Source organism: Hypomesus nipponensis, chromosome 3 (assembly GCF_054491055.1).
Source record: "Hypomesus nipponensis isolate SF chromosome 3, ASM5449105v1, whole genome shotgun sequence".
Classification (NCBI taxonomy): Eukaryota; Metazoa; Chordata; class Actinopteri; order Osmeriformes; family Osmeridae; genus Hypomesus; species Hypomesus nipponensis.
The window spans coordinates 15,431,626-15,444,906 of record NC_140363.1 but is presented as its reverse complement, the minus strand read 5'-3'; the positions used below and the strand labels follow the sequence as shown (position 1 = coordinate 15,444,906).

The 13,281-nt window shown below is 49.4% G+C and overlaps 1 protein-coding gene across 2 annotated transcripts in view; it reads left to right on the top strand.

Moving 5' to 3' along the window:
* The window catches only part of crim1 (cysteine rich transmembrane BMP regulator 1 (chordin-like)), a 46,570-nt gene that overhangs the window by 17,659 nt on the left and 15,630 nt on the right, over positions 1-13,281 (top strand). For both annotated transcript variants that reach the window (XM_084679123.1, XM_084679114.1), the window contains exons 3-5: positions 7,712-7,954; positions 8,171-8,291; positions 8,423-8,544. In XM_084679123.1, the coding sequence (XP_084535249.1) occupies positions 7,712-7,954; positions 8,171-8,291; positions 8,423-8,544 (486 nt within the window). The remainder of the gene's footprint in view (positions 1-7,711; positions 7,955-8,170; positions 8,292-8,422; positions 8,545-13,281) is intronic.

The following is a 13,281-nucleotide window of genomic DNA, read 5'->3' as shown; positions in this document are numbered from 1 at the left end:
GTTCAGACGCTTGTATTCTATCGTATCCGTCCTGAAATAAATCCAAAGTGCTTCTGTATCTGTCGTTTTTCTGTAGTTCAATATGATGGTGTTACCATTCTGCTCACAGTTGAATCTCAAGGTCTTTTCCTAGCCTGTTGCTGCTTGAGTTGCACATTGTCCGGCTGGATCTTTGTGTTTTACAATGTTTGACGGCTGGTATGAACCCAGCTATGCACAGTCTAGAGGTTAGCTGTGTAGATCAGTCAACATCGATACCGTAGTGCTTCTATCACACCGAATTATACTAAAGAAAGCCACACCTGCTTCCCCCACCCTCTCACTCGCTCACCCTCATCTGCTCATCCCCATCCTCTCACCCACTCACTGTCACCCACTCACTCTCACCCAATCACCCCCCATCCTCTCACCCCCCCATCCTCTCACCCGCTCACCCCTACCGTCTCACCCCCTCACCCACTCACTCTCACCCGCTCACCCTCACCTGCTCACCCTCATCCCTTCACCACCTCACCCGCTCACCCTCATCCCTTCACCACCTCACCCGCTCACCCTCACCTGCTCACCCTCATCCCTTCACCACCTCACCCACTCTCCCTCCCCTCCTCATCCTCTGAACACCATCACCCTCACCCTATCATCTTCACGCTCTTTTTCACTGCCTCTTGTGCTTTCCTTCTCTTTCCCTCCCTCCTCTCTCTTTTTCTCTTTCTTTCCTCTCACTTGGTTTTCTCTCTCTCTTTCTCTCCATCAGTGCCTGTTAATCCTCTGTGGAATTTAGTTTTGAAACCATGTTAATCTTATTTCTCCTTCAGAGGAAAATACACAGAGAGAGATAGAGCAAGAGAGAGTCAAAGAAAAGAAAGAGAGAGAGAAGAGAAGTCTGGTGCAGACAATTAAATCAACATGTTGTTCCTTTTACATTGCAACAACAGGAAACCTGTCTATGTTCAGAAAAATAACATTAAATGTGTGCATCTGCGTGTTTGTGTACATGTGTGTGGTTGTGGGTGTGTGTATCTGTCTTGTACAACTTCACTTTTAGAGCTGGAGCTGCTTGCTGCCTGTAAGTGAAATCGCTCATTTTGTTTCCCAGTCTAATGCAACATCATACGCATGCCAATGGATCCCCACTGTGCAGACAGCCACTACAGTTGAGAACTGACTCACCAATACTCACGTCTGACTGCAGACTGCCCACACACACACACGATGGCTACAGGTCAATTCCAGGACCATCAAGCAAATGTCAGTCTGCCCTCTTGCAGATGTGGAAGCATTATATACTGGGTGGAAAGAAGAGAGGAGAGGAAATAAGAGAGCAGAGGGAGAAGGAGAGGACAGGAGATAGCGAGAAGAGAGGCAGAAAGAGCGCAGCAGAGATGAGGCAGAGTGCAGGGAGGGAAGAGGGAATCAATATGGCCTCGCTTTGGAGGCCCCGCAGAGCCCTCCCCGGCCCCCCCCGGAGCCTTCGTCCAGCTGGCTTCTGAGACTGGCGGTTCACTTCTGCCTCGATGGCTCGTTAAGTCCCCGAGGCTTCAGGTGTGGCTGGCCTGATCGTTCCAAATCCTTGCATCGGTGAGCCGCAGCCACAGGGGGATGCTGGGAAATGGAGTCTTTAGGAGAGCTGCCGTCGCCATCTTGGGAATGCTGTCCTGTAGGACGCCATAATATGCAGAGTGTGCAGATGAGAAATGGAGGGGAGGAGAGGAGGGGGATGATGAGGGGAGGAGGGGGATGATGAGGGGAGGAGAGGAGGGGAAGAGAGGAGGGGGATGATGAGGGGAGGAGAGGAGAAGGAGAAATGTAGGAGAGAAGAAGGAGGGGATGGAGGTTGAACCTGGGAGGATAAGGGGGGGGTGACGAGGAGAGGAGGGTAAGAGGATAGAGAGATGAGAGGAGGAGGAGACTGGCTGTTTTATTCATGCAAACTTGCGCGACTCTACTGGAGCGAGGGACAGATTGATCCTGTCTAAGCTGGCGAGGAGCCAGGGAACGGCAGATCTCTTTCTCTCTTTCTCTTTCTCTCCCTTGCCCCCTCTCTATTCTATCCCCCTTTTCTGTCTCTCTCTTTCTCTCTCTTGCTTCCCATCAATCTCTCTTTTTCTCTGTCCCCCTTGTCCTCACTCTCTCTCTCTTTCTCTCTCTCTCAACCTGTCACCAGGTTGTCAGCATGGCTGGGTGGGGGTCAGAGATGGGGGCTCTCACCTGTTGGGGGAGGAGAGGATAAGAGGGGGGGGGGCAGAGACAGGAGTCAGGCCTGGAGGGTAAACACACTTTAAATACCCAGCCAGGCGTGACTCTCACTAACAGAGACAGACAGAGACAGAGAGACAGAGACGGAGATAGAGAGAGAAAGAGAGAAATTGAGGGAGGGGGGAGTGAAAGAGAGAGGGTTAGGGTGAGTGAGAGAGAGAGGGAGAGGGAGAGAGAGAGAAATACAAGGAGACAACTGCACCAGGTTTTAGTGCCAGTTTTCCAAGTTGAACGTGCTATTTCAGTTTCTGCGGTATTAGAATGATGGCAGTGAATGTCATCAGCTGGCTTTGAATATTTTTTTCTCTCAGAAATTATTTTTTTCCTCTCAGAAGCTAATTCCTATCTGTCTATGTTGAGAGGATTGCAGAGTGGAGGCTGTGTGCTGTAGAGGGGCTGTCATCCTGGCTTACGGACTGCTGTCAGATTAGCCAATAAGACTGTTAGTCTGGTTGACTGCTTTTTCTCCAACTCCACACAGCTCTGAATCCGAGGCTTGCTCGATGTAGCCTTGGATACCATTCATTACACACACACACACACACACACACATACACATACACACACACTCTAATGTATACACACACACAGCTGGATGACTTTTGTTCAGCATGTTTAGTTGCTATTTACCCCAACTAATACATCCTTATTTGCATATGTTAATTAGCTTGTTTTGCTCTAATGACGCAGGTAGGAATTGTTCCCTTGCCAACATGTTGGAAATATGAAATGAAAGAAATATGGGGATCATGACCTCCCCCCCAACACACACACATGCACACACTGAATACACCCCAGGAGAAGACCAGCATATTATACACACATTGAGACAGCAACCAAACGCTGTCAAACTGGTTGCTAGAGAAACCAGGGAGAAAAAAAACCCGTTGCCGTAGTGATAAGAGGTCATAATGGATCAACAACAATCAGGGGGCTGATATTACATTTGAGGACACAATACGGGGTGTGTTATAGGTGTGTGTGTGTGTGTGTGTGTGTGTGAGAGCAGGTGTGTGTGAGAGAGTGAGAGCATGTGTGTGTTTTAGGGCATCTACTTCTGTGTGTGTGTATGTTCTTGTATATATTGTGGCAGGGTATATTGTACTGTCACAGCAGATGTTGGCTCCTACAGTGAGGCAAAGGACAGTTATACCTCCACAGAACCGCTTGAGGGGGGAGGAATGGAGGGAGGAGCTATGGGGAGGAGAAGAAGAGGAAGGTTGCAGGGGGTGAAAGACAGAGAACTAGGATCAGAGATATGGATAGAAGGAAGAGAGACAGAGAGACAGAGAGACAGAGAGAGAGAGAGAGAGAGAGAGAGAGAGAGAGAGAGAGAGAGAGAGAGAGAGAGAGAGGGAGAGAGAGAGACAGAGAGAGAGAGAGAGAGAGGGAGAGAGACAGAGAGAGAGACAGAGAGAGAGAAAGAGAGAGAGACAGAGAGGGAGAGAGGTAGAGAGAGAGGGAGAGAGAGAGGGAGAGAGAGAGGGAGAGAGAGGGAGAGAGACAGAGAGAGACAGACAGAGAGAGAGAGAGAGAAGGTGTGGAGAAGGTGACGGGAGGAGAAGGCGATGAGTTAACGACTCAACCTACAGCCGTTTCCATCGCCTCTCCTCCTCTCGCTCTTTCTCTCCTTCTCTCGCTCTTTCTCTCCTTCTCTCACTCTGTCTCTCCTTTCCTCGTTTTCCCCTCGTCTCCCTCCAGTGCCCTCGCCTCTGCAGTCATCCAACACACACACATGGGCACACAGACGCTCTTACACACACACACACACACCGATAAACGCACACACTGCACGCATGGTTGAGGCTAGGGATGAGGGTTGATATATGAGCAAATAGAACAGCAGAAAACCAAGCGCTTTAGCATGATCCCTCTGTATGTCTCTCACTCAGTCTCTCCCTCTCATTTCCCCTCTGCATGTCACTCAGTCTCTCTCTCTCTCTCTCTCTCACTCTCTCTCTCTCACTTCCCCTCTCTCGTTGTCTTTCTCTGAGCCTCTCAATATATGTTTGTCTCTCTGACTCGATTCTTTCACATTCTCTTTCATTCTCTCTGCCTATTTCTCTCTTTCTCTGTCACCATTTCCCCACTCTCTCTTTCAAGAGCATTTTCTCTCTTTGCTCTTAATTCAATTTCAGTGGTTTATTGGTATGGAAAGTAAATAATTACTAAATAGCTCGATAAAAAAACGCAATTACAATGGATACAGTTACAAATGTATATGTAACAATACTGTGTGTACTTTTGAAAAGGGCTAAAGTAATAACTTTTGATTTGATTTGATCCAGTCCAGTGCCTCTTAGTTCTTTAGCATTCCCTGGGCTGTCCCTAACATTAGCACAGGTTCTGATGTTCTATCATCTAGAACCCTGCTCCTAATTGGCCTTCTGGCTCTGCTCTCAGTTCCTGTTCTCTTTGGGTTCCAGAGCCTACGTATTTTTATACCGAATTGAGAAACGCGTGGTGCGATGGAGGAGGGCTGGAGGAGGGAGGGACACAGACAGACCGACAGACAGACAGACAGACAGTTATAAAACAGACAGACAGACAGTTATAAAACAGACAGACAGACGACAGACAGACAGACAGTTATAAAACAGACAGACATGTCACGTCTGTGTAGGGCAGCGAGCTGTGTCTGCAGCCCTCTCTGTGATCCCCTTGGTAGACACACCTCTTCTTGTCTCTGCTGATGTCACTGTGTCTCAGGGGCATAGGATTCTCTGTCGTGTCCACGTGTTGGAAATGCTCTGTACGTTGTATTTAGCTTATGAATTTCACTTGGGAATTTAAACGCTGTGTGTGTGTGCGCCTGGTGTGTGATAGAGCATGTTTATCTGTCCTGCTCAGACGTCGCTATAATGAACTGGTGCCTCTGTTTTCATAGTCTTATATTCTGATGCAGCTTTTAGAGGTTTGTTTATCCCGGGGGGCCTGCGACTCTGAAAAGGTTGTGTCTCTATCTGTGTGTGTGCTTGTATTTTTTGTGTGTGGGTTTGTGTATGCGTGAAAACTGCATATTTTTGGAGCAGGTTTCAGGTGAGGTTAGGAGAGGTGTGATGTTGTTAGTCTAGCTAGCTACACCTGTTGTTGTTTTTTAGTTGTTCTTTTCCTCTATTTGTATTTAATCCTCTCCTTTTTATGTCCTCTCCTCTCCCTTTACCCCCCCCCCCTCCCACCCTCTATATCTCTGTGTTAGAGACATTGGCCACACTTAAACAACAACAAATAAATAAAATAAAGAAACAACCGATAAATGGCAAAATGTGTAAGTGTGTGTGTGTGTGAGTGCGTTAGCGTGTGAATGTGTGACTGCACTGACTGTTCTGCTCTTTAAAACCTTAGGGAGGTGTAGAGAAGGGACACTAATGTGACAAGAGCTCTGTTCTTTTACTGCTGATGCTGTAGAACACATTTCCACAAGAGAGCAAGAATGTGTGTGTGTCTGGGTTTGAGTGTGTGTGTGCTTGAGAGAGAGCGGCCAGGTGTGTGTGTTAGCTGTCTGGTGTGAATGATGGCTTTTTAAAGAACAGAGACCTGGTCTGAGATACGTCTTTGCTTTTAAGGAAGATTCTGCTTCTGAAAAGCCCATTTGGAGTGAAACACTCGGATCCCCACAGCCTCCTAACTCTGATACATCGAACTGCAGCATCGCCGTGTTCCCATCGCTTCAAACATGATTTTAGCAGTAAATATTGGATCCTGCAGGGACAGGGAGAGTGCCATGCTGCTGGGGTTATGCACTCCTGATGGCACGCACAGAAAGAGCAGGTAGTTTGTGCTGCTGACTGTCTTCACACGCGTAAAAGGGCGGGCTGGAAGACTGCACTTAAACACGGAAATCAAGCCTTCACGGAACACTTTCTTTCGGTGATAATGGTCTTCTCTGTTCCATTCTCTTATGCTTTTACAGTGCGGCTGTGTGTTACAGCTAAGGACACTCGTGTGTGTGTGTGTGTGTGTGTGTGTCCACGCTTTGTGCTACTCGTCTGCCATCCATTAGATATGATTATCCTCCTCTGATCCCATTTTACCTCTTTCTGCTCATCAGACATCATAGACATCCCTCACGCACACACACACACACACACACACACACACACGCATGCACACACACACGCACACATGCACAAATAATGAATCTATTTAGTACTTCTGATGTTCTTTTCAAAGTGGGAAAGATAACATGATTTCTCTGCGAAACAACGGTTTGTTGTGTGTGTTTCTAGTTAAAGAGACACATGTGTGTGTGTGTGGGGGGAGAGAGAGTATGAGTGTGCTTATCTACCAGCAGCCTGCTGCACTGCTGCCAATCTCCCTGTATCGCATAGACATGCATAGCTATCACAACACACACACACACAGACACACACAGACATATGGACGCACACACACACTCACTCCTGTTGTTCCGCTGCTAATGACTCCAGGCTTCAATCAGAGAGTCATTACAAAGCTAACGTCATAATGTTATCACACAGCCCTCTCTGTATCGTCTGTCTCGTAGCAGTTAGAGATCATGGACCGTATACTGGGCTGTCTGTCTGTGTGTGCGTGTGTCTTTGTTTGTCTGTGTGTGCGCGTGTATGTGTGTGTTCTGCGATTCCACCAGTTGACATTTTCCGTTCATCTTTGTTCACATCAGTGTCAAGTGCTCTGCCTGCCACACCCTTCCAAACCACACATGCACACACACACACACACACACACACGCACACACACACACACACACACACACACACACGCACACACACACACGCACACGCACAGCCCTCAGGCTGTAGAGGCTGGGATGTTGAGACATACAAGCCGATGGTTTTCTGATAAATCTGACCTGAATGATCATGAGACCGAATGATGTGATTGACAGCTCAGACAAGCACACACACATACACACGCGCACACACACGCACACACACACACACACACACACACACATTAGACTGGTGAGGCTGAGCTCTAAATAATCAGCAGTGTTTGTTCATTATGGAAGACTCCCTCTGGTTTTAGCTCCAGTTGTACATTAATACTGTATGGTACAGTTCATGTACAATATGCTAATGAGCTTTTCTGTCTATCTCCTACTCTCCTCCCCATCTCTCCTCTCCTTCTCCATCTCACTCTCCTCCCCTCTCGCTCTCCCTCCTCCCCTCTCGCTCTCCCTCCTCCCCTCTCTCTCTCCTCCACTCCCCTCTCTCTCCTCTCCCTCCTCCCCTCTCGCTCTCCCTCCTCCCCTCTCGCTCTCCCTCCTCCCCTCTCTCTCTCCTCCACTCCCCTCTCTCTCCTCTCCCTCCTCCCCTCTCTCTCTCTCCCTCCTCCCCTCTCTCCTCTCCCTCCTCCCCTCTCTCTCTCTCCCTCCTCCCCTCTCTCTGTCCCTCCTCCCCTCTCTCTCTCCCTCCTCCCCTCTCTCTGTCCCTCCTCCCCACTCTCTGTCCCTCCTCCCCTCTCTCTCCAGAGGAGCGTCCAGACTGCTCCAAGGCGCGCTGCGAGGTCCAGTTCTCCCCCCGCTGTCCCGAGGACTCGGTGCTGATCGAGGGCTACGCGCCCCCAGGGGAGTGCTGCCCGCTCCCCAGCAGGTGTGTGTGCAGCCCCGCCGGCTGCCTCAGGAAGGTGTGCCAGCCGGGGTACCTCAACATCCTGGTGTCCAAGGGCTCCGGCAAGCCTGGGGAGTGCTGCGACCTGTACGAGTGCAAGCCAGGTGAGAGAGCACCAAGGGCACATACTCTCTCTCTCTCTCTCTCCCACACAGATACACACACTATCTCTCATACACACTCATACTCTCTCTCCCCCCCACACACACACGTACACACTCTCTCACACACTCATACACACTCGTGCGCTCTCTCTCCCCCCACACACACACACACATACACCCTCCCTCTCACGCAAGCGTGCTGGTTTTGCTCCCCAGTGTTCAGCGTGGACTGCAGCACTGTAGAGTGTCCTCCAGCCCAGCAGGGGGAGTGTCCTCCCGACAGCTACGAGACCCAAGTCCGTCTGACGGCCGACGGCTGCTGCACCCTGCCCACCAGGTAACCTGCCTGTCTGTCAGAGAGCGAGAGAGAGAGAGAGAGAGAGAGAGAGAGAGAGAGAGAGAGAGAGAGACAATATGAGTGTGTGTGTGTGAGAGAGCGTGTGTAACCCCTCTCCTCTCTGCCCCCAGGTGTGAGTGTTTACCAGGTCTCTGCAGCTTTCCCCAGTGCACGGCGGGGAGCACCCCCCAAGTGGTCTCCCGCGGCGACGGGTCCCCAGGACGATGCTGTGATGTTTACGAGTGTATCAACGGTAGGTCTGACAACATTTACCATGTCTGATTGGCCGTGGCCCATTTCCTGCTGTGTGATTGGATGAGAGTGGTCCTCTGACTGCGCAGCTTCCTGCTGTGTCTGCCCTGTGGCCAGAAATTGTTTTAGTTGTTGGGGGGCGAGGGGAGAGTGAGGACCCTCCAGTTGGCTACCACGCTGTGGCTGTAGGAGCTGGGAGAGACAGCATATGAGCCACACACTGCAGTCCAGCATCAGCCCCCAGCTCCAGGGAGCCAAATCTAGCACCAACCCAAACCCCAGCCCCAACCCCAACCCCAGCCCCAACCGCAGACACAGCCCCAACCCCAACCCCAGCCCCAACCGCAGACACAGCCCCAATCCCAGCCCCAGCACAAACCCCAGCCCAGCACCAGCCCCAAACCAGCCCCAACCCCAGACACAGCCCGAGCCCCACCCCAACTCCAGCCCCAACCCCAGCCCCAACACCAGCCCCAGCCCCAACCCCAGCACTAACCACTGCATACATTCCTAAAAAAATGAGCACAGCAGCAGAGCATATTCCGTTTTCCGATTTAGGAGCAAAATAAATATTTACTGTCAATGCCTTTTTGTGTTTGTCTCTCAAACACTCCTACTGTTTACAGAGTTATGTCATGACACACACACTAAGAAAGAGGAAGTGCAAATATGTGCGTGTTTGTGTGTGTGTGTGTGTTTGATGCCTCTAAAGGAACAGCTGAACAATTTCCCCCTCTGCCCATTGAGGTGGACTATTACCTCTGGAGAGAGACACACTTAGGCATGAGCGAGGGTGTGTGTGTGTGTGTGTCCGTACATGTGTGTTTAACAACATATTTTGCATGTGGAGAGGGAATATTAGTGTGAGTGAAAGGTTGAAGGGGCAGACCAGGGCTTGTGAGTCAGAGAGATAAAGAGCAGGGGAGACGTGGTCGTATTAAAACAGGTTGTCAATGATTCATGTAGTTCACATTGATATGGACGGCAGTGAACTTTAACGCCAAATCTTTCAATGAATCAGTTGAAGACCCTGGTCTTTAAAAGAAACCACGTTTTTGGGAGAGTGTGTGTTTGTTGGAGTGTGTGTGTGTGTGTGTCAGTGTGTGTTTCTGTGAGATTGTGTGTGTGTGAGAGAGATCACAGGTTGAGTGGAGGCATACAGTATGTTGTAGAGGAGAGATGAAGAGAGGGGAGAGAGGGGAGGAGGACGAGGTACAAGGACTGTAAAGAATAGAAAAGGTTTTGGAGACACAGCAATTTAAGGAGAGGAAAGGAGAAGGGAGAGGAGAGAGACAGAGAGAGAGACAGAGAGAGAGAGAGAGGAGGGGGCTAGGAATTGAGTGAAGAAGAGAGAAGAGCAAGAGAGGAGGCTGACGTTTAGCAGCTGGGAGGATGGTGTGACATCGCTTCCCTCCCGATCACAGCCTGTTTGTGTGTGTGTGTGTGCATGCGTGTGTGTACGGCCAGCCCAGCCAGAGCTAACAGCTGGTGTTGCCAGCGTGTGTGTCACTGTGCTGTCCTGCTGTGCCACCAGTCTCACATCAGAACAAAGCCGGCAGCCAGGGGAACATCAAAGATGTGAATGCACACTCACACACATTCACAAAAAGAACATCTGGCCTGGCCCCACCCCGCCCCAGGGAATGACCTCACTCCTGAAGGGAGGAAGCTGATCTGTTGATCAATACCGGGCAGCTGTTGATACTGCGTCGCCGTGGTTACACTCCAACTGGGATTATTCCACCTGACCTCTGATTGGCTGGTCGTGACTCCACCTCATTAACATAAAACCAATTAACACTGAACACACTGAGGGGAGAGGTGGCGGGATGGAGGGAGTGGTGGAGAGAGTCGGACATGCTGAGAGACAAAGAGGATGGAAGAAAGGAGATGAGACCAGAGGGAGCGGGCGTGGAGACGGAGAGGGGGAGAGGAGAGAGGGGGAGAGGGGAGAGGAGAGAGGGGGAGAGGAGAGAGGAGAGAGGGGGAGAGGAGAGAGGAGAGAGGGGGAGACATGGAGAGGAAAGGGGAGGGAGGGAGACAGGGAAAGGAGAGAGGGGGAGACAGGGAGAGGAGATGGAGAGATGTCTACATGCTGGTCTGAATCAATCTCCTCCCAACATGCTGTCCATTCAGTTCAGTAGGTTTCATATTGGACATGTTTTGTGGGGATCACAGAAGGATCTATAGATGAGCAGGCACACATTGAGCAGTTCTCACTGACCTAATGGAAAACTGGGCCCTCCCTCTCTCTTTACCTCACTTTTTCTCTCTATCTCTCTCTCTCTCTCTCTCTCTCTCTCTCTCTCTCTCTCTCATTCTTTTCCTCCCTTTCACTCTCCACACTCTCTCCCTTCCTTCCTTCCTTCCCTCCCTCTCTATGTTGTGGGCCCTCCCATGCCTGCATGTGCACTAAGGCCTCCGAGAGACACACAGTTGGAGGCAGAGTGAAGGGTCCTCAATGATTTCCTTTATAAGTAAAAACGTTTCTACATTGAGACTGTGTGCACATGTGTTGTGTGGGTTTGACTTTTTGTGTGTGTTTTTCACTTGGCACAGGTCAAACACACCTGTAGGTCTGAGAGGAAAGAACTATTACTGGAACCTGTGGAGAAGTCGCTAAAATTACATACACACACTTTTGATCCACACACACGCACACACACACACACACACACACACAGATGGCACTTAGAAATGTTCCAGAGAATCACGGAACTGTGGTTGTGGCTGGACAGCGAATTTTCTAAGTGTTCATTTAAAACCAGAAGTGTTTTTAGGTCCCTATGCTCCTGTGAGTGGACCTTTATAAACACTCAGTGAGTATAGAAAATGCTTGTGGTGTGAAATTAACATTTTGAAATGCGTGGCTATGTGGCAGGCTCCAGGCAGGCCAGATGAAAGCCTGTTGCCCTACAGGCCTTTTAAACCGAGCACAGATCACCCCTGGCCCTGATTGCCTCGGGGCATGCTGGGAAAACAAATCTGCGATGTGTGTTTTCGCCCTGTTACCATGACAACCTGAGTTTGATTGGCAGTTAGCCGTATGAGTGAGGACAACAGGATGCAGAGCAACTCTGTGTGTGTGTGTGTGACTGTGTGTGTGTGCGTGCGTGTGCACGTGTGACTGTGTGTGTTTATGTGACTGTGTTTGAAACGAAAAGGGGATGAACAAGATTTAAAAAGGAAGAGGAAGTGTAAAACTTGTTAAAGGACTCTTTGCCTTCTGGTCTATTCTGCGTTCACATTCATTTGAATTCCATCACATGTACATATGACCGCTGAGGCGTGGCAGTGCTGTTAGCTCGACCCTGCCTGCCATTCGCTAAGCACTACCAATCAGACGCCTGAATATCTGCATGATGAAAACACGCTGGTACCTACAGCTGACAGGTGATGTTTCAGCAGTTTGTCAGAATAGGCTTTGGTCGACATGCACATTCACTTAACAGCCTACCTCCAGCACCTCTCCCAGGTGCTTCATCCACTGACAGATCTATCGTCCACACAGACAACAGACAGGTGCATCATAGCTGAGGGGCTGTGCTTAAGTACTGCCGAATACACTGTTCCAGTCCTGCTCAGAATACATGCCTCTGTCCAGGGGCAGTCTAGGAAGATAAGATGACAGAACACTTTATTGATCCCCAGCCAGGGAAATGGGGATGTTACATCTGCAGTAAAATATAGAGAAAAAAATAAAATAATGAACAAAAAGATCAAACGCTATGGACAAATAATAAACATGTGAACAATTTGAACATATTAACATATGAAGAATATAAACATGTAACTAACAGTAGTAGAAACATGCAAACGATAAAGCAAGTGAAATAGTAATGTACATGAGATAACAAACAGTGTAAAATGTTAAATGTGAAGTTAAGTTAGTTACCCCATCCGTGTCTCTCTGTCTAGTCTGAAAGGGAAGGATCTGTATGTTGAGGCCACATCACGAAGCAACAACATCTCAGCTACCCGGCATGATTAACAAAACAGTTGACTACCAGTCAACAACCACATCTCAGCTACCAGGCATGATTAACAAAACAGTTGACTACCAGTCAACAACAACATCTCAGCTACCAGGCATGACTAAACAGTTGACTACCAGTCAACAACAACATCTCAGCTACCAGGCATGATTAACTAAACAGTTGACTACCAGTCAACAACAACATCTCAATTGCTTCAAATACAGTGCAACAATAACATCTCAATCACAGAAGCTGGCTAATGTTGTAGGCCACTGCCGGTAGACCTGTGAACAGAGTGTCTTTACAGACTGGAAGACTGTCTACAGATCCGAGTTGTGTGCGTGAACAGCCATATTGAGACATTTCGGTTTTGACATGCTATCCTAGTCTAGCAAGTGTTGCAGAGCGTGGCCAAGCCTTGCCAGGCTGCTTTGCCAGGCTGCTTTGCCAGGCTGCTTTGGCAGGCTGCTTTGGCAGGCTGCTTTGGCAGGCTGCTTTGGCAGGCTAGGTTTTCGCTCTCCTCAGCCATGTTGACACCCAGTGGTGATCCTGTATCCAGCTGGTTGGTTTGTTATCAAATATTCAGAGATACATGAATCCACATCCCCCCCAGACTCAGGCTGGGTGAGATGCTTGTGGTTCGGCTGCTCTCTGGAATGGTGGGCTTCCGAAGCTCCTACCGACAGTTTCAGCTCCCCTATATCCCCTTCCTCCAGCCTCTTCTCTCCAGCCTCCTTCCTCCAGCCTCTTCTCTCCAGCCT